The sequence below is a fragment of the Sipha flava genome, unplaced genomic scaffold (assembly GCF_003268045.1).
Source record: "Sipha flava isolate LNK unplaced genomic scaffold, YSA_version1 295_pilon_pilon, whole genome shotgun sequence".
Taxonomy (NCBI): domain Eukaryota; kingdom Metazoa; phylum Arthropoda; class Insecta; order Hemiptera; family Aphididae; genus Sipha; species Sipha flava.
This window is the reverse complement of record NW_020272966.1, coordinates 1-26,890: the sequence shown is the minus strand read 5'-3', so window position 1 is coordinate 26,890 and position 26,890 is coordinate 1. Positions and strand designations below refer to the sequence as shown.

The following is a 26,890-nucleotide window of genomic DNA, read 5'->3' as shown; positions in this document are numbered from 1 at the left end:
CAGTTGAATATATAATACGTAAAATATTTACAAACAATCCAAATCTGATAATAAAAGAAACATTTAACCATTGTGCGTATGAGAAGAAGAGAAACAATAATGCGATTTCCGTTAACTTACTGACAGAAGGTTTAGATTTTTTAAACGATTCAATTTTACAAAAACAATCAAAACGTGTGATGTTTGTAAAATAATTAATTGTATAATTAATATACTTATGAGCTTGGGATCCATCTATTTATTGAGCCGTATTTCGCCATAACAAAAAGTAACACAGGACCTGGATCTTTCTGTAGTCTTAAATGATATTCCCAATATACTATCAGTTCATGATAAACTATATTATCTTCGAGGTTTAATTAATTACATTCCTCTCATATCAAAAAACCTCAAAGCAGTTGGGCATTATGTCGCAATTTGTTGGGAAAAGTATGATGATGGATGCTCTTCAGTAAGAATTGTAAGACTGCTAAAAATTATCAAATAATAGTGTACACAAGATAAACAATGTCTAGTAAGTACCTTGTAAGTAAATATACATTTTTTTTTTTAGCAGACCATAAATAATACATTTTTATGCTTGTATTTTTTGTTTATTTCAGAAAATTCTATAAAAAAAAAAAAAAAAAAAAAAATATGTTCCTACTTGTTATTAATTATTTAAGAAGTTGTAGCTGTTCATAAAAGGATTTTTTTTATTAATTATAAAAAAGTATAAAACAATATAGATTTATATATTGTGTTATTAAAATGTCAAAACATATAAGGACTATTGTACTTATAGTTTTTATTTTAAATTTCTATTTAATAGTTGATATTATTTATATATATTAAATTTATATTATTTAAAATGTTGTAATTGTTCGTACAAGGATTTTATTTTATAAAATAACCACTGTGGATGCATCCGTAGCAGCTAATGCTATTGCTAATGCATATTGTGAAATTTCATCTTGGATTGTTAAAATATAGGAGTCCCCCCCCTAACGTTGGTGGAAGTGGCCCAACTATATCCAAACAGTTACGTTCGAATGGTTTAGAGTTACCGTTGTAGTAATTAATATTGGTTGTTTAGTTTTTATATGAGATTTGTTCTTTTGACATATTTCACAATTTCTAATATATTTTTTTACATCCTTTTTCAATTTTTTCCAATTATGGTTCATTTTTAATCTATTTGTGATTCGGGATACTCCCCCATGACCCCCTAAAGAAGTGCTATAGTATTCATAGATTATGCGCTCCTTTTCCTCGGAACGTTATGTTCAAAATTTGTGGGTATTGTTAGCTCTTCTAATCGAATAGTGGAAAAATTCTTTATCTCATGTGAAACACAAAATGTTTTTATTTCTACAATTGCTTTAAAAAACTGTTTTGCAATTAACGCTTAAATATGTTTCTTTTAATTTATAAAATATTATGGATCGATCATGGTCTTTAAAAATATGAAAGGAATTCGTATCTGAAAATTGAATTGGAGATAAAATTTTATTTTTTCAATATATTCGCGTATTCCTAGATGCGTGATTATTAAATCGCCAGATATTGGTAATAAAATGTTTTCATTTGGGGTTGCATTTTGAATACTATTTGGAATTTCAATAATCTTTTTATTTAATATAGGTTTTTCTTTAGCTTTCAATAACTTGTAATCTTTGTGGTTATTGCTATCGGTTATCATATGAATGCGTGATAAACAGTCTGCGTTTGCATTTAGGGTACCCGCCGTATAAATAATTTCATACTCATATTCTTCTAATTGCAACCGCGCCATCTCATCAATTGTGACAATGTGTCTTTCAGATTAAATAGATAAGTAAGTGGTCGATGATCTGTTATTATTTTAAATGTTTGACCGTATAGGTACGGTATGAAATGTTTAACGGCCCATACTATCGCTAACAGTTCCTTTTGGATCACACTATAATTTATTTCGGCTTTACTTAAGGTACTTAAACCCCGTTTGATACAATTCCTACTAGACCTTTTAATATATTTCGGTGTTTATAATTCCTATAGGTTAGTTTTTATGATTCCATTTTACTTGGTATTGCTGTATATATTTCTGTACAGTCTAAAATCATAAGACAGTTCATAAAATTATTAAAAACACTGGTTAAACATGCTTTATTGTTTTGTTGACTTGTAACAGAATTCATGAAAGTCTTAAATATTATAGTATGAAATGCGTGAATCCAAGTCATTACTATGTTTGTAACAGTTGTACGACTACTCCCAAATTTAACTCCTAAATCTGTGAAATCAAAGTTATGACGTAATTTCATAAGAATCATAAAAATTTGATCTGTTCTATAGTTTATTCAGAATAAAAAAACGTCGGCAGCCGACTACTGCGTATGGGCGTGGCCTCACTACGCACGGCTGTCTTCGATACCGTTGCCAGCGAGAGCGCCGCATTATTCTACTGTTGACCAGTGACGCGAACATATATCTTAAAATACGTTTCTTATACTGAATTGACTATACTGATTCTTTCCACGTTCCACCCCAAGAAATAATTTATCGAAACACTCTTAAAAATATCAAATAATAAATAAATTCCCAGTCTTATTAGGTATTCAAATATAGTAAGTTATTGTTTCATCATTGTCCTCTTTGAATGCAAACGAGAATGGTTGTTTTTTTAAAAGGATTTCAATCATTAAAAGGGCATTTTTGATTCATTAATAATGGATCCAACCGACTTAATATTTAAATTTAAAATTTCATTGTGCTTGGTAGATTCATATAAGTTCATCTGTGATTCAATTTCAATATCTGATTGAGATACTACTTCTGAAGAATTTTCTTCAACTTCATCAGGTAATTCTTCTTCACTGTTTTATACAAAAAAAAAAAAATAAATAATATTAATAAATTATAAATTATAATTTAAAATATTTTTTTCAATAATATAATAAATATTGTTTTAATAAATAATTATATTATATTAACTGTATGTTTGTGGGTGTTGTTTGTATGCTGATGTTAATGTAGATTTATGTTCAATAGGTATTTAAAAAAACCAAAGTATAGAAAATAATTATAAAACTCAAGAGAAAACCTAGATAATAATTAAATTAAATAAGGATTGGTTTCTATTTAAGTATTAATTTAAATTCAAATTAATTTAAGGTTTAAACTCAAATTTGTCAAATTCAATGAAAACCACACTATTGAAAATGTTTTTTTTTAATAAAAAATAGTGAATATAATAAATATTGCTAACATACTGAGGTAGGTTTTGGTTTCCGTTTATTTTTTTCTCTGGAGAAATAAACAAAAATGTTTTATCTTTATTTCAACTGAATATTGTTGGATTGTTTTCTTTTAATCCATCAATAAAATGACAGCTACAAACTTGGGAGTTCACACTTGGATATCTGTCAGACCTTAAAAATATCAATATATACATACAATTCAATTCTAATTATGAAATATATGTAACATAAACAACTGTTATCGGCTACTGTATATAAATAAAAAACGTATGTGATTATATAACACAATATTTTAGTATTGCGTGGACAGCAGAGTCAACATTATATTTAACTTACTGGTCATAATCCAAGTAATAGTTAAAAGATGCATTAAACTGTTAATCCATATTCCTCTAATAATGAACTAGATGTCAAACATACAAGGCCTATCGGATATATAAGGATATTGCCAAAACAATAAGTCCTATAATGTCAATGAAACAATATAAAAGAAGGATGGAAACGACCACAAGGCAGATGAGTTCTAGTCAAGGAATTGAAAGCAACTTAACGTCTATCTAAATCAGAATTAGTTAAAATTTTTGAATTGTAAAATAAACATATTAAAAATTTTAAATGCAAAATCTCATGTTTAATTAATTAAAAATAACATATATTTAACTGATCAAGTTGAAATCGAGCTGGTGGCACATAACACAATCTAGATATACAATTTAGATATAATATAATCAACAACCAAATAAATTAATATAATTAATAGCTACCTTATATTTTGTGTCTATTTTAATTTCAACAATTTATTCACAGGAAATCTAAAAAGTTTACATATTTTTGTTTCTTTGTAATAGTTGCAATTTGGTACAAAACAATTGACCATAATAAACAATTTAAAAATATAAATTTAAAAAAGTAATATCATTGTACCTATTAAACAAAATACGTTTAAAAATATGGATTTGTAATAAAAATATTAATGTACACAACTATAGTTTAAACCCACTCGCAGTCAAACGTTAAGTAGTTACGTAATTTAACAATGGTCAAAATAAATCAATATTCGCTGTTTTTATATAAAAAAAAAAAAAAGGTTAAATCATAGTAAAGAACATAAATACTGTACACCGTAACTTTTTAAAAGAAACTTAACAATATTAATGCGATTTTTCTCTCAAAAACTTAAAACTATGCATAATTCTCATACAGATACTTGTCTCACCATGTCGTCACCTGCACACCGGTTATCATCACTGTTTGGGTTATCAGGTTATCAATTCGTATCAAGCATTCATGATTTTCAATATATATATTTTATCTTGTGTATTATTTTCGGGGAGGTAAAGTAGTCAGTTATTATTTGTTAGTTTTTTGCCGACCGTCTTGTGGTTGACTTTCTTTTACTGACATTAGTGTAGAAGTTATTGAATTTTGCTATTTATTTTTAGTTTTATCGTCAATTCATTGTCAATTATAATTCGAATCAATACATTTGATGTTATTATTCTTATCATACAATCTAACCTTCACCCATTTCAGGAGAATTTCCCCTTATAACAACATCAAAGCTTATACAGTCCACTCACTACACTCTTGAAATAATTCATCGGACAAAAACATAACAATTATACATCAGTGTTACATGTGCTATTGTTATCCACACTACTAAATAATAAAAATTAAGTGAAAATAAAAAATGCAGATAGTAAACTACATTATCTAAAGCAAGTATAGTTATTTATTCCTTTCTTATTTAATATCTTTAATTGTATTATATCATCATTTGTATTGTTAGTGCCACCAACTCCATTTAAATTTAAGCAATCCATGATGTGTGATTTTAATTAAATATGAACTTTAAATTTTTACTTTTACTTAAAGTGATAACAAATCTTATAAAATGACATGAAATTGCTTACAGTTCGGTGAATAGAATTCTTCTGAATTGCGGTGATTTCTCTTTTATAAGAAGCTGTATCTATTGTTGGATGATATACAGAAATAAGTTTATGACTGTTTAATCGTTGATTGACATTTTCATTCGTAATTAATACGTTTGTGATATTCAGTATTCCTGTTTTAACTATTATTTTTAGACATGATTCAAATATAAATTAATACAACAAAATATAAAAAAATTAATGGTATTTGGACTATGACCAATGCATGATAACATATAACATATAATATAACATATAACATATATTATATATATGATATATGTTATATACCTAAGTGATATATTAGTTGTCCATAACAGTAATTTTGTGATCGATTTAAAAATAATTTTGTTATTGCAATCATTTATTTTATTTTAGGGACTATTATTAGGACAACCTCAAAGAATTTCAATTTGTTATTGAAAAATATATATTGAACCAATTGAAGTGGAAATGAATACTTCCAAGATTGAAATAGATGATCAAAAGTAAATTTAGCTTATTTAGTTCTATCTCTATTAATATCTTTAGGCATATTGTATACAAATTATTGTTTGTAAGTAGAAAAGTAATTGATATAAGTTAAAACTTTTTTTTGTTATTGTTATAATTTTTTTGACTTTAGAAACTACCAAATGCACAACTTTGTAAAGTCTCAATTCTTTAATGAAAACTATTATGATAAAAATTAAGTGGAAATGAATGCTTCAGAGAGTGAAATATATTATCTAAAGTAATTTAAGTTTATTTATTCTTCCCTTGTGTTGCATGCCGTTAGTTTAGCAGCTTTGATGTTAGGAAGACAAATATGATGTTTAAAATATTAACTCAACATTAAATTAATTACTATTTATTGTAAAAATTGTTGATGTTCAAACAATTAAATTATAAAATAGACTGGCTTAAAGGTGCTTGCTCCTATCGGACTAAAACACATCCAAATGTTGATCTGTTCATGACTTCCTTATATACTCCATTTCTTGTATGATACTGTGATCCTCCCAAGAGATAATTATCTTTGACCTGGACATAATCTATGTTATGTTATAAACATCTTTCCATATTTATCATATAATATACATTCTATATTTAATACCTGGGTTGTTCATTTTTACATCTATTATATATTCAATCCTCTGTTCATTCATACTTACTATATATTATGCATTTTATATTTAATCTCCGGTCAGACTAAGTTATATGCATTTCTAAATTGATTACCCTGGTGGTTGGTCTTGCGACTTGGGTGAATTACATAACTAGAAACCGGATTTATATTCGCTTAAAATCTTAAAAATAAGATGATCTTATGGTTTATAATTTCATCAAAATAATCTATTATATGTATAAATATTCTATTTTAGAAAAAAATATATTAAATACTGAAAAAATAAATAAAAGTAACAGTTTATAAAACTGATAGATTTTTTTCTTTATTAAAGTAATTATAATATAGTTAAATTAATCCTAACCTTTAAAAAAATATTCAAATATTCATATTTAGTCTATACTATAGTGATAGTAACTAAAATTCAGATTTATTTAAAAATAATATAAATAACATGTTTTAAATAATAAAAATAAAAAGCCAACTCCATATATCAATAAATAGTATATATTAGTACACTTAAACGAGCATTTACATGTTAAGTTAATATATTTAAAACATATACCCATATTGGAGCATTTATAATACACTACAATATTACAATAATGTCATCCATTTACAAATCATACATGAAGAACACCCTTTATCTATGACCATTCTATGTTTATAAAAGGCTAGTCTATTAGTATAAGGCACATATTTTAATTTGTGGTTAAGGTTTATGGATATCAGTGAAGTTTTTCTTTTTATATCTCGTTACTAATCAGAATAATTTGTTTTCTTACCAATGTTATGTTCTTATTAATATTATTTTGCACATTTTGTCTTGAAAAGGAAATGGACTGACAGAGATCAAAACCATTTATGTATTTTTTATAAACCATTACTCTTTTTATAAAATGTTCAAATTAAATCTCAATATAGAAGTATGTTCCTAAAACATATTATTTTGCACAATATATTTTTTTAACCTTGAAATATGCTTTTTTATGCTATCAATTTTTTTGTATTGATTGGAAAATGGATCATGTAGAAAGTTAAGTTAAGAGTATATAGCATACTCTCAGTAAAAATATGTAAGACATAAAAATCTGGTCTCTATACATAAATAACAATTTATGTACCATCACTGTTAGATTGGTATTTGTGTACTATCATTCAGCATGAACCCATGTTCTTTTTAATTTCTGCAACCATACTAGCGGTGTCTATATTTTATGATTATAAAAAAAGATATTCTAATTGCTGCAACACTATTTATGTGATCCTTCTGTGTAATAGTAATTGTAAGGGCAGACATATATGTATGTATGTAACACTTGTTTAGGTATTAATAAAATGTATTTTGTTAATGAAATATTTATTTTATTTTAGGAAGTATCAAAAGATGTATAACCTTAAAGAATTTCAAATTGTTGTTGAAAGATGTGATGAACAATATCAAATGATAATGAAAGCCTCAAAAACTAAAAAAAATAATCTAAAGTAAGTTTAGGCATTTAGTATTTCAGTAATCAGTTTCAAGTTTTTCATCATATATTATTTTAAAAATATATTTTACATAGAAAATCTAAAAATATATTGCAATTTATATTTGTTTTTAATATAAAATTATTTTTATAACATCTAAGAGTGTACATATAGGTATGTCTGTAACACTTATGTAGGTGTTAAAAAAAATGTATTTTGTTAATGAAATATTTATTTTATTTTAGGAAGTATCAAAAGATGTATAACCTTAAAGAATTTCAAATTGTTGTTGAAAGATGTGATGAACAATATCAAATCATAACGAAAGCCACAAAAACTAAAAAAAATAATTTAAAGTAAGTTTAGACATTTATTATTTCAGTAATCAGTTTCATTTTTTCATCATATATTATTTAAAAATATATTTTACATAGAAAATCCAAAAATATATTGTAATTTATATTTGTATTTAATTAGTAAAATTCTTCATCTAAGGGTGTACATATAGATATATCTGTAACATTTATGTAGGTGTTAAAAAAAATGTGTTTTGTTAATGAAATATTTATTTTATTTTAGGAAGTATCAAAAGATGTATAACCTCAAAGAATTTAAAATTGTTGTTGAAAGATGTGATTAACAATATCAATAAGATTTAACAATTATAAACAATAGGATTTAAAGTTAAATCGAATCCTATAAATTACATAAAAAAGCATGATATCTTATCAACTGCTAGTATATTCATGCCATACATCACACATTGTTGAATGTTTAAGTAAAAATCGCAAGTAAAATAATAATCAATAACTTTTAACATATAATTAATAAATATTTTAAATTAGAATGATCAAAGTTGAATTGCAAACATCAAAATAATACAAAAACATAGGTCTACTCAACTCATTATAAAAATTGTTTTTATCTTAAATTTATTGCAAAAAAATACCAATCAAAATAACAACTTTCTTGAAAGTAAATTGGAACTTTTACAAAATTCGTTTATAATTTAGTTGAGAATTTTATTATTCTTTATTACTAATAATTAGTAAAGCTTCCAAAAGTCCTAATGAAGTTCGCAAACGCGTTTTAAACATTTTTAGTTTTGAGAAACAATGTTCACAATTGACTTTAGTACAAGCAACTGTTAATATTAATTTGTAAGTTAAGTATAAATTAATGTAAGCTGAAGAATGAAAATTGTATTTATGTAGAAAGTGAAATACACATGAAAGATAATATTTGCAATCATTCTCTGAAAATAAAAATATTAGTTTTTATGAGTTACTTAAAACTTGAGTATATTTTATAGACTTAAGTTATTTTCTTGAAAATTCTATACATTTACCTAAATTGAAGGGCTCCGTACAAGAACGAGATAACTCCATTTTTTAAAACTTTTCAGGTAACAATAAAGTTATTTTAAAAATATTTAAATAAAGATAGCATTAATTTGAAAAACAATTTAGATACCAATTAAGATTATATAATTTAGATTTAGATAAAAAAAGATTCCTTAGTGATTGAATTGATTTTCTTATTTCTTTGAAATGAAAACTAATATTAACCTAATTTTTTTAGAGTTATCTTGTTATATTTATTAATTTATTATAGTTATTTAACTTTATATTTATTCATTTTTCATCAATTTGTTTAATTCGTTTAACTATACTTGTATGTATCATTATTCAGACAAATAAATAACAAGTATAATAGAAAACAAAATAAACTGCACCCGGCAAAACTTTATTAAAAGTAACAGAAATAATGAGGGCTCGGAAGTTGATAACCTTAAAAACATTAAAAAAATGACATAAAATAAATAACTAATATTTTGATTTATAAATTTATCAAAGCTTATAAATTATTCAAAAATCAAAATAATTGTATTGTACAATCAGAGCATATTTGATAAAAAGTAAATGAACAACGATTATCTATTTATAAATATTTATATTTGGAAAAACTTCTTTCCACATCCACTAAAATGATTGGGACGAGCACTAACCGACGTTTTAATTTTTCGTCATTTCGAAAATTTTACGAAAAAAATAATAAATTTAGATATTAGATAGTAATAACAAAATAATCAACAAAATTAAATAAATTACCTAATATAGTTATATAACAGTTCAGTTCATTAATAAAACAAAATTAATAATGTTTTATTAACTTTCTTTTTATTATATTTCTAGGTTATATATGATATAGTATCTTTCTTATCATTACAACATCTCCTTCTTTAGGAATACAATATATAGAAACTTAATAAATATAGGTACAGAATATATGATATGCTTATACATTACAATACTTAAATATGATGTTTACTAACTAAACAATTCAAATACTAATTATTATTTCTTAAAATTCTACAAATTAAGTTTATTTGGTTTTTTAGTTTGTCTACCAGCTCTTGTTATAATACCCCCTGTAACTTCTTTTTTCATACTCTCCTCTAGTTGCTTTTTGTTATTATTGCCCGTGATTAAAGTCTGACTCCCAGAACCTTTACTCTCAATATTGTCCTCTTTATTTTTATCTTCCTTACTATCCTCATCCTCTTCTTTATCTATGTTCGTAAAATCATCATTAGTAATATAATTATCGTTGATCTTAAATTTCTTTTTTATATATCCATTATTTCTTCTTAATACTTTCCCTTTTGCATTTTTTACATAGTATGACCTGGGCCACTTTGTTTTCTTTATAATCTCTCCTTCATCCCACTCTTTTTTAAACTTATCGTATATATACACTTTTTCACCTTCTGTAAATTGTTTTTCCTCGGGCCCTGCAGTCTTATCATACCAATATTTCTGATAATTTTCTTGTTTTTGCATTTCTCTAGCACAATTTACTAATTTTGGTTTAAAAATATTTGGATTTAAAAAATTGGTAAGTGTTCTTAGCTCCCTTGCCATTAACAATTGTGCAGGTGAGTATTCCAATCCTGCCACTGGACTGTTTCTATAATTGAGTAAAAATAAATTGAGATCTTTTTTCTCATATCTAGCTTTGGTTATCATCCTTTTTGCTATCCCTACTGCTTTCTATGCCAATCCATTACTTTTTGCATAGTATGGGCTAGACAATATTACCTCAAATAGCCACTGTTTGGCAAATGTTATAAACTCTTGTGAGCCACAAGGATTATTATCAGCAACTACTTGTTTGGAATTCCAAACCTACTAAACACACTTTTTAATAGCTCAATAACTGACTGACTTGTTTTGTCTTTTAATTCTAATACTTCTAACCATCTGGAATAATAATCGATTATTATAAGATAATTATTACCAAATATTTCTGCTATGTCTAAACCTACTTTTTGAAAGGGAACACTTGGTCTTTCATACTGTTTTAATGGTTCTTTAATTTTTTTAATACTAAATTTTATGCATGTTTCACATATGCTAATTGCATTTGTTATATCTGATGCCATACCAGGCCAAAAATAATTTGTTTGCTTTTTTTCAAAGTTTTGCTTATACCTAAATGTGTTTCGTGTAATTTTTTAATAATGTACTTACACATACCTCTAGGTACAACCAAACGATATCCATAATAAATTAAACCTTTTTCCAACATTAACTCATTTCTTATTTTATGATAGTGTCTTATATCCCCTAGACTATTTATTTTTTTAGGCCATCCCTCTCTTAAATACTGTTCTACTAATTTTAATGTATTATCTTCTAATATAGCTTTTTTAAATTCACCCTCTTTATTATTTTCAAATTTTACGTTAACAACCTCCATAGTATGTACAATATCTTTAAGGGTATCATCCGTTTTCTCAATTTTTTGCTTATAATTTCTGCTAAGCAAATCAGCCACATATAAATATTTCCCTGGACAATACTCTACCTTTAAGTTATAAATCATCAAGTTTATCCTCATTCTTTTAATTCTGTTATTATATTATTATATTATTATATAAAATTATTATTTAATTCTTTATTCATTATTGAGAATAACGGTTGGTGATCCGTTTGTACCGTAATTACTTCCTGTCCATAAATAAGCCTATGAAATTTTATACATGAAAACTTAATTGCTAACATTTCTTTTTCAATTTGAGCATACACCTGTTCAGTTATACTTAAACATTTAGATGCATAATACACCGGTTTATCTTTCTGAAATAGGCAACATCCAATGGCCTTTTGTGATGCATCACATTGAATTCTGAACTCATCTTTAGCATCATAATTGGCTAATATAGGAATTTTTGATAAAATGTTTTTTAATGTATTAAATGACCTCTCACAATTATTACTCCATAACCACCTACTATCTTTTTTAATAGCGCTCTCATTGGCTCTACTATATCTGCCATATTTGGTATAGATGCCCTTAAGTAGTTCACCATTCCCAATACTGATTGCAGTTCTTTCAAATTAGTAGGACTTTTCAACTCTAATATGGCCTTTATTCTATCCTCATCTGGTTCTACTCCTTTTTCACTAAATTTCAAACCTAAATATTTTATTTCATTTTTTTGGTATTGTATTTTGTCTGGGTTAAATTTTATATTTAATAACCTGGCCCTATCCATTACTTTTTTAAGAGCCTCGTCGTGTTCTTCCTTTGTTTTACCATAAACTAAAATGTCATCAATGTATATACACACATTTTGAATATCTCCAAAGTATTTGTTTGTCAATTGCTGGAACAATTCAGGTGCACACGCTATTCCGAACGGTAGTCTATTAAAATTGTATGTACCATATGGTGTACTAAATGCACAATATCTTTTTGAACCTTCTTCCAACTCACATTGATAAAACCCATCTTTTAAGTCCACTAACGTATACAATTTTTTATTCATTAATTTATTTCTTACTTCGTCTAAGGTTGGAATTTCAACCATTTCTCTCACAATATTCTTATTCAAGTCCCTAGGGTCTAAACACATTCTAAGTGATTTATCCGGTTTCTCAATTACTACTAAATTGTTTTGCCATTCACTTGGCTCTTTACTTTTCTCAATTATTTTCTTATAACATAACATTTTTTAAAAGTTCCTTTAACTTTTCCATCAATTTTATGGGGACACGTCTGGGACTATTTATTATTGGTACACTTCCATGTTTTACCTTTATCTTCACTTTGTCTGGAAAGCAGCCAATGCCTGTGAATACATCTAAGTGGTTTTTTATAAACTTTTCTGTACTAACTTCTTTTTTTATCTCATTTAATTCACTTATGTAGTTCAATCGTTTACAATCCATATACCCTAAAATTGGGTTTCCATCATATTCCACCACTTCAAATATTGCAATAATTTGTGCTGACTGATTTACAACAGTTACCTGTACTTTACCTAATGACTTAATTATTGCACCACCAAACACTTTAATTACCACATTACTGTTTTTTATTTCTGTCTTTAATTTTTTATAAAACTTATTCGACATTACATTTAATCGCGCCCCTGTATCAATCTTTACTTCAGTGTTTATATCATTAATTTTAACCTTTTCTAACCAAATGTTATTATTATCTTTGATACCAATTTCATCTAATGTCAAATATTCTATACTCATATTATCACTTTCACATTCAACTATGTCAACTTGGTTTAAAATGGTTTAGCTTTTTACATATCCTACACTCTTTCCCATATGCCGGACATTCCCTAAATTTGTGTTGCTTACCACATTTATTACAATTAAATATCTTATCTTGATCATTCTTCCAGTTGTTGTGAGTTTGATTCTGTCTTCTGTCCTGTTTCTGCTCATTTCCTTGATCCCATGTTCTTTTCTTGTATTGCTCCATTACATAAATTTCTTTAGTTTGATCTTCCAATAATTTGCTGTTCACCTCAGCTTGTTCCACTGCTTGACACAATTGAATTGCTTTATCCAATGTTAATTCTTCTCTCAGCATTCTGGTTTGTAACTCTTTGTTTGCTATCCCCAATACGATTTGTGTTCTTAGTAATCTGTCTTCAATTTCTCCAAAATTACACGTTTTAACCAATACTCTTAGTTCAGTACAGTATTTATCAAATTTTTCATCACACAATTGTTTTCTAGTAAAGAATTTAAAATGTTCCATTGTTTCATTACGTCTATGTATACAATAATTTTCCAAGTGCTTTAAGATTGTCTCGACCGTTTCTTTTTCATCTTTAGGTCTTTTCATTGATCTGTACAACTTCAGCCCATCCGTGCCAATTAAGTTAAGTAATCTTGCTACCTGTGTTGTTTGAGTTTTTAGAATCTTCTCTGCTATATTACCGCATAATTTTAAGCTTTCCGGTTTGTTGAACTCCATTTTTATCTGTTCTAATCCAGATTTTTATAGATTCCTGAACGAAATAACCGACTGCGCCATGTTTTATTATATTTCTAGGTTATATATGATATAGTATCTTTCTTATCATTACAACAAATAATACAACATTAAATGTTTAAAAAAAATAAGAGATTATAATATAAAAATTGATTAAAAATCATTTTCTGAACTATTACCAATCCTACTGGAACATTCTTCTTCAACTAGTGTTCTATTAAACCATATATATTCTGGAGGAACATATTTTGATGCTAAAGTCTGGATATCTTGAAATCTTGCTGACTTAATGCATAACAGTCCATTATATAAATTTGGCATATTTTCTGGTAGCTTTACTTCTGCTCCTTTTTTTCGAGTAAGACTTGCCAGATATATTATAAAATAATCCTTCAGAACTATATTCTATATATCTATAAGCCATTACAGTAAATTTTGATTTGTCAACTCCAATAACAGTCTTTTTAAATTTAGATATCATATTTTCTAAAAAATTAAATAGCATATCTTGCGTCACTTTTAGGGCTTGACATTTTTTGGATGTTTTGGTAAACATTTCTTGGTAAAATTCGGATATATACACTCGTTCTATTTTTCTTCTTATTTTTTCTATTCGTCGAAAGCCTCGGTCGTAAATTTACTTCTATTTCGAGTTATGTTGTTTTGTTTCAGAATTTATTTCAGCATCAATCTTTACTTTTACTTTTTGATAAAGTTAGTTGTTTGCGAGTTTGTCCACTTTTTCCTGAAGTAATAATATATGATTCTATGCAGCTATATAATCAAGATTTTTAGTTTTTAAATATGCTGAAACTGGCATTGATGCTTCAAATATATATATATATATAAAAAAAAAGTGAAACTTGTTATAATAATGTCCAAGTTGGCTCATTTTTCTAATAGAATACGGACGTCAGAAGCTGTATTAGACAGCCTAGTGATATCCTAACAAATTAAATGCTTCAATCAAGTTAATAAATCGATAGCGGTTGTCATTTGGCGTCAAAGTCGAATGAAATATCTCTTGTAAAGCATGATGTTTACTATTCCATCTAGTTATTCCAATTTTTTTCAAGTAGTTTTTCGTTTCTAACTAGAGAAGCTACTATACGTTTACAGAGATTAGATCTTTTATAAGAGTATGAAAAAAATTCTATGGTTTTTTGAAAAATATTAAATACGTTTTTAGAATTCAAAACACTCAAAGTCGTATTACTTATTACTAGATTAAGGATGTGAGCATTAAAATGTGTATAAATAGACTTGGGAGAATCTTCCTTTAAAATATTTTGAAGTCCTTTTATTGCCCACTCATATTTGCTGTCCCGTTGAAAGAATTACTTATCATTACTTATACATTTTTTAAATCAATTACTAAAGAAATTAACTCTGCCTTTATTAAATTGTAGTGAGCTTTACTAAAATTATCATACTGCGCACAAATTTTAGTAAGTTTTTCATATATTTCACCATTTAAAACATGACAGACACATATACTAAGTTGATCTGTAACAGAAATGTCTTGAGTCGAATCTACTTTGAGATAAAAGGCTTTTGCTGCGATAACATCATCTGCAATAGATGCTGAAATTAAGTTGCCTATAATAATAACAATTTTATTAACAGATTAATTGTTTTACTTAAATTGTTATTATAAATTACCTGTTCAATTATATTAATTTATACACATATCTAACCAGTTGACTTTGTCCATTATTAATAGAAAAATAATGTATTTTATGTAAATTCAAGCATACGAAAAATTTAAAATTAATTTCTATACTATTTAATTGAACTCGGAAGTTCTAGCGAATACATTTATTTTCTGGGAATTCTTTAAACTTTAAATGAAGATACAAATTTGTTTCACACTTCCCCGATTTTGTATAGGTAATTTTTTTTTCCTAGTTTTTGCAAATTTAATATTTTTAATGCTATTTTGCTAATTTAGAGTTTTAAGTGCTATTTTAAGCCTATTAAAGGCCATAATAAGGCATATTCATATATAAAAAAGAATAAACAAAATTGTTTAACAGGTTAACTGCAATGGCTTTTTTTGATGCTTTTAACATGCTGCTAAGTGTACCATTTATGGTACACGGCTGAACATTATTATCGAGCCACATGTACCATTTAATGTACATTCGATTAATTGACTTTAGTAACTCTGTGCGCCAAAATGGGTACACGTAAATGCGATTTTCCTATGAGTGATGTTTGTGTGGCCTCATAGTAATGTTTTAGTAAAAATAGCGAAACAAATTTATAAATTTTTAACATTTTAATCAATATTTTTATTAATGACATGATACTAAAATATAATTATTAATTACTATTACAATATATTTTTATAATTTTATTTTGTAACATAATTCATTTTTTGTATTTATGATTACGAAAGAAACAATCAAAACAAAAGTATGAATCTCATTTAGGACAAATCTCGTTGATATGCGAAAGGTTTGCTTTTTTGCTATCTACGTTCCTGTAAAAAAAATGTATTTAATTAACACAATAAAATACAACAAATAATTATAATATTACCTTCTGTTCGAGAAATATATTTTTAGCAGTTATTACAACGACCTCTTTTTTTTTTTTTGACCAACGTATATTCATCATATGGTTCTAGAACTTCTAGAACTTCTGGACCACTGTTTGATTGCTGAATCAATTCATTAATAATGTCGTCTTTGAACTGGATAATTGTCTTAGAATTTCCAGTGACTTCTTTAAAAATACTAAAAGTATTCAATAATGATGTGTTGCAAATAATATCAATAGCAATCTTACGGTACCACTTCATACCTCTTAGACAGCTACTATAAGATCCCATTTGATCACTTAAATCGATGTATCCTTTATCACGGTTATAATTGATAACAACTTTTGGTTTTATTTTAATTCTTTTAGTCATGACTTCTTCCATCGTGTTTGAATGTTTTGTACTTATCATAAGAACATCTCTATGGTCTCTCCATTTTAGTACCATAATTTCGCAATCACTCCTTTTTGCAAATATTTCTCCCCTGTTAAGTTTTTTTTGTGTTACATCTTTAGGGTTTCTTTTTCTATTTGATCTAAGAGTTCCTACTAAATGTGTTTTATGTCGCAATAATTTTTCAGCTAAGTCAATGGAGTTATACCAATTGTCTGCGTACAATGTTCTACCAAAATTGAGATATGGTTCCATTAGTTCCATCACTACTTTACATGAAACCGAATCACCTGTCGTCGCTTCTTTTCCTGCATATATTTTATATTTTGATGTATAAAAGTCCCGTGTACACAGCTTAAAGATTTTGACTCCATAACGATGACGTTTATTAGAAATATACTGCCGAAACGATAAACAACCCAAGTAAGGGACCATAGACTCATCGATACAAATAGACTCTTCAGGAATTATTGCGCTATTGAATTTTTCGACAAGTAAATCAATCAATATTTGGATTTTGTATAATCTATCATTAGTAGGAGCATTGTCATTATCAAAAATGTTTAACATACTCAAAATAATTTCAAACCTATTTTGGGACATTTATTTTGGAATATTGCAATAATATAATTTAGAATTTTTCCAATAATGAGCAATTGATGGCAATTTCACCATACCCATCCACATAACAATACCGAAAAACAGTTTAATTTCTTGTTCATTTGTGTCGACCCATTTTCTAATTCTAGCATGTTAAGATAAGTGTGCTGCGTTCTTTTTAGAATTAGTTTACCTGTTTTTTTCAACCACTAACATGTCAATAATTTCTTTGTCGAAAAAAAGATAAAAAAAAGTCGATAGGACTTGCGTCAGACATTCAATTATATCTAGATTTATTCCTGTAGTATTTATATCAGGATTAAAAATTATATGACTATTTAGCAGTGAATTAGAAAAATCGTTATTCCAATTATTACCAATCATATTAATAGTTACGTTATAATTATCCGATGATTCATGTTCGTAAATATTTTCGTCCGGTTCATTTTCCGAGCTCCAGTTTGGATCAGCGTCAGTATCGTCGTAATCTTCCGAATATGTGCCAGAATCTGATTCCAGCATAGCTTCTATTTCTCGTCTATTCATTTTCGATTTCAATATTTTTTAAATAAAAAGATGAAATTTGAAATGGTTACGAGGCAACACAATGCGATAAAATACAACTGTCTACCAAGGCAAACCCGTATATTATAGCTTGTCGATAGCTCGTATAGAACTTAAAATAGTAATTAGAAATAATAAACAAGATATAAAAGGAAATCCCTAAAGAATAATAAAATAATTTCATGTCTAAATGAGCGATAAGATAGTCGTTCCAAGACATGGATATTATGCGTACTATCTAGAAATTACTTGGCTAATGCTTATTAGCAGGGCTCGAGACTTTTAGCACTAAAAACCCATGAAATATGAGCTATAATATGCCTTAAAAAATAGTAAAATATGCACTATATTATGCTCAATAAAAAAATTAAATATGCTCTAAAAAAATCTAAAAACATTTATTTTAATTAATTTTAATTCTGAAAATATTTATTTATATATAATTCAATTCTAAAAAACATTCACGAGTGTTCTTCTTTTTGTCGACCATTATACATACGTATCATTTCTTCATTCTATAAAAATAATTGGTAAAGTTCAATAAATCAGTAAGTAAGTAAATATTATAATTTATAAATAACAAATTTTAAATTTTGGTTTTTACCTTGAAAATTGCACTGTATTATTACGTGTTTGTAAGTATTTTAAAATTTGAACGATCTTCTATTATTGGTTAGAAATGTTTTGTACGTTGAAAATGAACGTTCTACATCGACCGATGTGATAGTGGCGAACTTGAAGTATGGAACATTACTACAAGTAATATCATATGGAAAACTATCTAATTTTTTGATGTCTCTTATACCCAATAAAATGCGAGAAATTTTTTTCAAAAGTGATAGACCAGTATTTTTTTCTAAAACTCGTTTTAATTTTAACTGTATTTTCAATCCAATTGGACCTCGTAAAGTTCCAAAAGATTTTTCTACATTCTTCTACATTTTTCTTAACTATTTCAATATAGTCAGATAATAACAACCCATGTGTTTATAATTTTTTTAAAGATGAGTAAGAAACAAAGAATTTGATTTGATGAAAATAAAATCTTTGTCTATTCCGTTTTTATTGATACATTTTTCGCTTCTTTAATGCTGACTGCATTTTCAGTGTCAAGTAATTAAAAAAAAAGCCGCATTTACTTTATAAATGTGAATGATTGAACGAAATAGTTTTTAGGCCGAATCGGCGTTCACATTGAACAGTTTTAATATAAACGCGACTATATACGTTTTTACATTTTACTTTTGTAAAATAGAAATTAACCTTTTGGTGTTCACAAAACTCACAAAACTACTTCATTTTTTTTGATTAACAAATTATATGCAAAAAATAGCATGAAACTTTAAAAAATAGTAGAATATATCCAAAAACCCTAAAATATGTCAAAATATGCTCTAAAAACTTTTAAAGCTGCATTCCTATTACTATGAAACGGATTTGTAGCTTACTCTGCTATGTTTTAACATCCTATGAATAAATATGCAAATGCTAGAAGTTTCGAGCCCTGCTTATTAAATTATTATTAGTCATGATGATTAAACTAATCGTGTACAGTTAATGGTGCACGTGGCTCTGCAGTTAAAAATTAAGTTTAAGTAATAACGCAAAGCCGCGTGTACTATTTTTGGTACATGTTAAGATAATTAATTTTTTGGTATAAATAATTACATAATAACCATTCAAATACTAAAAGCATAAACTTAAAAGCTTATTTTATGATTATTGTGGTATAGCGTAATGGACAAACATTGTAATAAATTGTATGAATTGCTTGGTAATGCAACAGTTCTTGGACTTCCTGAGTTTCCGCTGATACTTCATCCTGTGACGAATTTACGTTTCTCTCAAAGTCTTTTGACTCTAGTTGTTCTGCCTGTGCTCTTGTAGTTACATGAATTCGACTAAGTGCATCTGCGTTTGTATTTATTGCTCCTGGTTTATAATGTACTTCATATTCATATTCTTCAAGCTTTAATCTCCATCTTGTTAATCTCAATCCAGGATCTTTGATACTGAATAACCATCTAAACGCTCTATGATCAGTGATAATATTGAATTTTTGGCCTAAAAGATATAGCCTATACTGTTTTAGTCCCCATACAATAGCATATAATTCTTTTTCTGTAGTACTGTAATTCTGTTCTGCACGATTGAGAGTCCGCGATGCATACGTAATTGTCTGCAAATGTATAAATAAATGGAAGGTCTTTGCCTATCTTTCCTTGAGATAAAACGCATCCTATTGTATAATTGCTAGCATCATAAGTTATGTTAAAAGGCTTATTGAAATCGGGATATTGTAAAAGAGGTTCTTCTGTTAATACAGCTTTAAGTTTTTCAAAAGATTCTTGATAAAGATCTGACCATATAAATGGAATGTCCTTTTTGAGCAATGTGGTTAGAAGTTTCGTAATGCTGCCATAATTTTGGATAAATCTTCTATAGTATTCAGAGAGTCCTAAAAATGACTTAATTTGTTTAGTATTGCTGGGAACAGAAAATTCTAATACACTTTTAACTTTCTGTGGGTTTGGATGAACCCCTTGATCTGTAATTATATGTCTTAAGTAACTGACTTCTTTCCTCATAAATGAGCATTTTGAAGGTTGTAGCTTGAGATTGAACTTCCGTAGTCGATCGAATACGTCTATGAGTTTCTTTCTATGGTCATGTTGACTGCATATACGATAATATCATCTAGGTATACAAATGCTTTAATTTCATTAATACCCATTAATACCAAATTCATCAGTCTTTGAAAAGTGGTAGGTGCCCATTTTAGAGCAAATGGTACTCTCAAGAATTCGTTATGTCCTTTTTCTGTTGAAAATGCAGTCTTCTCGCGATGTTCTGGGTGCATCTGTACATGGTGATATCCTTGAGTAAGATCTAGAGTTGTGTAATATTTTGATTTTTCTAATTGGTCTAGAATGTCTGCTATGTTTGGTAGAGGGTATGCATCTCCCGTTGATACACTATTGAGTTTTCTGAAATCTACGCAAACACGAAACTTCACTTCACCATTTTTGTCTAGTTTCTTGGGAACCACCAACAAAGGTGTATTCCACGGGCTTTTACTTGGTATAATTATTTTGTCTTCTTCGAGTTTCTGTACTTGCTTATTGATTTCTTCTTTGTGCCGGAAAGGTAATCTATATGGTTTGTCGTTAATAGGCCACGTTGCTGATTGAACATTTATTTCATGAAGCACTGCATCTGTACAAGTTAATACGTCTCCATCCAAATGAAATATGTCCGAGTATTCTTCACAAGTGTCTAATACTGATGCCTTTTCTTCATCGTTTAGATTTTCAGTTTGTATTATTTCACTGAGTTGACTTAATCGTTGACTGTTTGGATTACTTAGAGGTTCTGAGTTTGTAATAAGGCATTGTTTATTTTCTTTGAACGTTTCATATGATAGTTGTTGTAGCTGAGGATTTTCTGCTTCAATGTCGTGTTCAGAAGAATTTATTACTGAGATGAGAGTTTTTATTATCTTTTACTTTAACGATTGTATTTCCACATACTAGATTATTTGTGATGGTCTGCGCATGTATTATCAACTCTGTATCGTTAGCTACATTATTAACATTTACAACCATTATTGATTCTGTGCAAGCAGCTATTACACATCAATTGCCTTTTATTTAGTACTTCTTGGTTTGCTTGAAAATCAATTATTAGTTTATTATTTTTTAAAAAGGGTTTTCCTAAAATTCCTTCATGCAGTGTATTAAAATTTGGATGTACCACATGAAATTCGATGGATATTTCATTGTTACATATTTATAGAGTTAGTTCCACCTTACCGAGGGTCTGCGTTGAATGCTCATTAATGCCTGTGAGTCTGTAGCAAATTTCTTCGTTTACCAATACTTGTGGATCTAATACTGATAATTTGATCAAATTTAGATCGCTGCCTGTATCTAATAATAGTTTAACTTTATTAGGAACGGTCTGCTTGATTTCAACTATGAGATGGTCTTCTTTTAATTCTATTGAACATGTGAGTGCTCTTGCAATTGGATGATGGCTGCTTGAAGGTCTCCCGCCGGGCGTGTGCCCTGTGCCTGGCGTTTTGAGTTTTTCCATTTTTTTCGAGGAATCTGATGTTCCTTGTTGATTTTTTGCGTCTTTTTTTGAATTATTATACAGTCTCTTCCTACATTCTGCAATTTTATGTCCTACTTTTTTACAATAATTACAAGTTATTTGATGTACACTTTTCTGACTTTGATCTGACCCATTTTTCTGATTTTCAGTTTTTTTCGTACAAAATTTAGCGTAATGTCCTTTTATTCCAGAATTGTGACAATTACCCGTTGTATGAGGGGATTGCTGGTTGCCTTTTGATGCTTTGCTGTTGTCTCTTAAATATTGCTTCGTTCCTCTGTTTGAACTTCTAATTCTTTCTTCTTCACGTGCGGCTTGAATTGCTCTTTCAAGAGTGTCTGGATTTTGGGCCTTAATATAATGTTTTAATTCTCCTAGTCCTTCCATGAATACCTGAATCACCTATTTGTTGATGGTTCGCTCGATTACTTTTGCACTTTCAGGACTAAGGTCAGCAGTTTCATGTTCAAGCAAGAGGTTCTGCAATTGTTCAATACGCATTGAATATGAAAGAAAATCTTCTCCATTTTTTTGTTTCATTGCGTAAAGTTCTAAGTATAAATATGGTGTTGTGCGTTATGGTTCCAGATTTGTTTTTAAAAGTTCACGAAGTTCTTCCCATTTTCAAAAGTTTTATATTTTACAACTTGGCGAGCTTTACCAACCAAACGTGTTTGGATTGCTTGTAACAATTTCGGTATGGCTGCCTCTACAATACGGTAACACTACAACTGACGGCAAATTCACATTTTTCTAGAAATAATTCGAGAGTCTCCATATCCTTTCCATCGAATGAATCTGGTAAAAGCCTGATAGCGTCTTGTAGACCTATTTGAGTACTTAACATTTCAGTTTATCCTTTATGGATTTGGGTTTGCGTACGTAGAGCTTCTTTTACGTTGTCTTCTATGAACTTTTTGATATCCATGTTGATTTCTTCTTGTCAATAATTTTGAGATTCATTTCCTATTTCTTCTTGATTAGTAGCCATTTTTGATAAATATTCCTGATTCTATCGATGGTGTACGTGATAACATAACGAATTGGTTTTATGACTTGATCGCGATGTAGCGTTAGTGTCGTCACTGTTCGGTTTACACTTTAAATTTACGGCACTAGATGTCGTCGCGTTCACGAGAAACCGGTGCTATCGACGGTGGCAATGAACTGGGCGTTGGCCGATGACGTAATTGAAATGTTCGGGTGGCCAACTATCACGCGATGTATTTCTATAATATTTGAATATTATGTTACCTGGATTTTGTTTTGTTTTTTTTTTCTTTTCTTCCTTTTTGATTTTCTGTTTGGTAGAAATTGTCCTATGTGGTAAGGTACCGGAATGTTTGAAAACACCGCTGCCACCAAATGTTGTGCGTGCTCTTGAAACACTGCACAACTTTATTATATTTAAATATAATAAAAATAACGGTACTGATATGAAGGAACAAATATCTAATTAATTTGACAAAAATAAAGTTTATTGAATTCCAATTGATGTTCTGACAGAGGTTCTGCTCATTGACACTGATACAACAACACTGCTTACTTACTAAAATGCGTCGTCCAGCCGAGGACCGAGCGAGCGGTTCTTGGAAGTAGTATATCCGCTAATACAATACCTAATGTCTTATTATCTATACTAACACAATAATATTATAATGTTATAATAATATGTAGGGGTTCCTAACACATGTTAAGATAATTAATTTTTTGGTATAAATAATTACATAATAACCATTCAAATACTAAAAGCATAATTTAAAAGCTTATTTTATGATTATTGTGGTATAGCGTAATGGACAAACATTGTAATAAATTGTATGAATTGCTTGGTAATGCAACAGTGTACCATATATGGTACACATGGCAGTTAGCCTGTTAAAAAAAAAGATTATGCCCCAAACATATTAAAAATTACATTACAAATATGCCAACAAAAACAATAATATTAATATTATTTTACATATTTATAATTAGGTACTGGAAATATTCCAGACAAAGTATTTCTCAAATACCTATTTCCATGACTTATATAAAACATGTAAAATTTAAAAAAATGAAAAATAAATTTATAAAAAAATTGTATACATTATATACATATATAATATTAAAATAAGAAAAAAATTGTCAATGAAATTTTGATTTCCATATTTACCAATTATTAGTGTTATTTATAGGGTTTATTATAGTGTTTTTAAGTATATATTAAAGCGCTAGAAAATTCCTTCATTAGCTCTATAACTTCTGAGCCCTGCTAATTTATTATATACATACATAAATATATGTTCGGCACTGTGTATAATGAGTCGTGATTTTGGATCATTTGAATTCATATACATTTGTTTTGGGAAATAATCAGAACAAATATATCTTTTTTTAAGTTCCTTCAGATTTAATCCTTCTAAGCATATGTTACCTAAAATTAAATTATAATTTACTCTAATTTTTTTCCATATTCGAAATGTATTGGATTACTAAAATCATTTTTAGTTACTGATTAAAATAAAAATATAACTTACGGGAATTTATAATCCATTTTTTTTGAAACATCAGTGTTCGATGGAAACACATTTTTACTCACTTTTCGAAATTTGAAACAATTACAATATACATACATTTATCACCACCTAAAATTTTAATAATTAAAATAAAAAATATAGTAAGCGTAAACTAATTTGTAAAAAATCACTGCAAAAAATAATGTGATTTATGATGACCAATATGTGATCTGATATTCTGATCGACACAGACGGTACTTGGAAACTATAACATTATATACACAATAGCCAAACATTATTTATACTTCTAACCTTAGAATTATTGAACATTTTGAATTTACAACAATGTCAATAGATAATATTCGTGCAGATTAATCGAACTATCTACAAAAAAAAATAAAATTTCTAGATCCAAACAACCAATGGATAAATAGTATATATATATATAAAATTTGAATACATTTTTTAAAGAACAAATCATTTTTTATTTGAAAATATACCAGTGTAATATTCAATTTTGTTAAATCTATAGATTTGATAGTTGTATTGTATAATTCTACATGTTTTATTAAATTAATATTATATAAAAACCACATTTTACAGTCCTTGCAAGTTAAAAGTTGTAGACCCGGGGACAAGTATAAACAAATATTAAATAAGTAGGTAATTTTTTGTATTAAATTTGATATTTGTAATTTATTATAATTGTATTTTTTTATATATTTTTTATGTTTATCATTCTTATAAGAATAGTTATAAAATATAGTATACTATAGTCATTAAATATGAATATTTGTTTTTTATTATTTAAAAATGATTGTATATCAAAATTACTTTTGTAGATAAAATTTATTAATCATCTGCCTTTGTCATTTTTAAAAAGATTAATATTATATAATAATATTCCATTTGAAAGTTTTGTATTATACTTACAGACAGAAAATATTGTATTTTTATACAACTTTTTGGTTTTATTTTATTTTTATGGACCCCGTTTCTGGCCATTTTAAATATATTATTAAATTTCATAGAGTTATTATACATTGCTATGTAAAATACAACAAAAACATGAAAAATTATCGACAAATATAATTAAGCATACATTTCGGGCATCATATTGCAATTCAGTAGATATTCGGCGATATCTATTGAACCACATACATTCATAATCGCGTTTCAACTACTCAATGGCTGGGAATGAACTTGAATTTAAAAAAATGAGTCTTAATTATTGAACAGCATAATAACTTCATTGCACCTAAAAAGCTGACATTTTATCTGGCATAGCAATTGAAAACAATCAAAACAATGTATCTTGTCAAATGAAAATTCTAAAATTTTAATTCAATTTGATTTTGAATAATTATATCCAGGAGGGAATCTAACACTAAGCATATATTGAGTTATTCAAAACAAAATTTTCAAATTTCATAAAAAAATAATGATAAAATGATTGATAACTTGGTTGATGAAATATTGAATACTACTGTACTTGGTAAGTTTAAATATAAAATGTAATTAATGTATTTAAACTAATAAATAATAAACATAAATACTATAACATTGGTGAATTTGAAAATTGAATTACAGGTCATAATAATGTTGCTGCCTTAAGTTTTAATAGTTATTCTAACATGAGTGATATACTGTGTTACTAACTTACTATTTCAACAGTGAACGCTGATTGAATTATTTACAATAATAATGTGTCAAATAATTAAAAGTATATCTGTATATATAAAACAGTAAGCTGATTGACTGCTATCAACGCACAGCTCAAACCATTGGACGGATCTGGCTGAAATTTGGCATACAGATAGCTATTATGATGTAGACGTGCGCTAAGAAAGGATTTTTCGAAATTTTAAAAATGAATACAAAAAATTGCGGTATAACTAGTATAATTTGTACTTACAAAAATGTCAGAAAAAATTGGATTTTGATAAATTCATATAAATTTACAAAATTAAATTAAAAAATATTATATAATAAAATTACAAATAAAATGAATGTATTAATTACCAACGAGATATTAACAATCTTCGATTTTCAAACAATAACTGTTATATTAATTTAACATGAGAAAGACAACTTTTTTAGTTTTAAAATGTGTTTATTTTTAACATATCTGTTAT

General features: G+C 27.4%; 3 protein-coding genes and 1 pseudogene across 3 annotated transcripts; 1 reads left to right on the top strand and 3 right to left on the bottom strand.

The window, feature by feature from the left end:
• Nucleotides 1-1,731: 1,731 nt before the first annotated feature.
• LOC112685885 lies at nucleotides 1,732-25,412 on the top strand. The gene is made up of 7 exons (XM_025557909.1): nucleotides 1,732-1,816; nucleotides 2,743-2,823; nucleotides 5,534-5,643; nucleotides 7,638-7,748; nucleotides 7,979-8,089; nucleotides 8,313-8,524; nucleotides 25,359-25,412. The coding sequence occupies exons 3-6, from the start codon at nucleotides 5,609-5,611 to the stop codon at nucleotides 8,371-8,373; spliced, it is 318 nt and encodes a 105-aa protein (XP_025413694.1). The 5' UTR covers nucleotides 1,732-1,816; nucleotides 2,743-2,823; nucleotides 5,534-5,608; the 3' UTR covers nucleotides 8,374-8,524; nucleotides 25,359-25,412.
• On the bottom strand, nucleotides 2,663-4,098 carry LOC112685864 (annotated as a pseudogene).
• Nucleotides 10,900-14,021, bottom strand: LOC112685863. The gene is made up of 7 exons (XM_025557889.1): nucleotides 13,352-14,021; nucleotides 12,836-13,260; nucleotides 12,024-12,735; nucleotides 11,744-11,952; nucleotides 11,404-11,603; nucleotides 11,093-11,227; nucleotides 10,900-10,996 (listed from the first exon to the last, which is right to left on the bottom strand). Exons 1-7 carry the CDS (start codon nucleotides 14,019-14,021, stop codon nucleotides 10,900-10,902), a joined length of 2,448 nt encoding a protein of 815 aa, XP_025413674.1.
• Nucleotides 16,467-18,123, bottom strand: LOC112685862 (piggyBac transposable element-derived protein 4-like). Its single transcript, XM_025557888.1, has 5 exons — nucleotides 17,955-18,123; nucleotides 17,771-17,876; nucleotides 16,838-17,566; nucleotides 16,649-16,780; nucleotides 16,467-16,524 (listed from the first exon to the last, which is right to left on the bottom strand). Exons 1-5 carry the CDS (start codon nucleotides 18,121-18,123, stop codon nucleotides 16,467-16,469), a joined length of 1,194 nt encoding a protein of 397 aa, XP_025413673.1.
• Nucleotides 25,413-26,890: the final 1,478 nt, after the last annotated feature.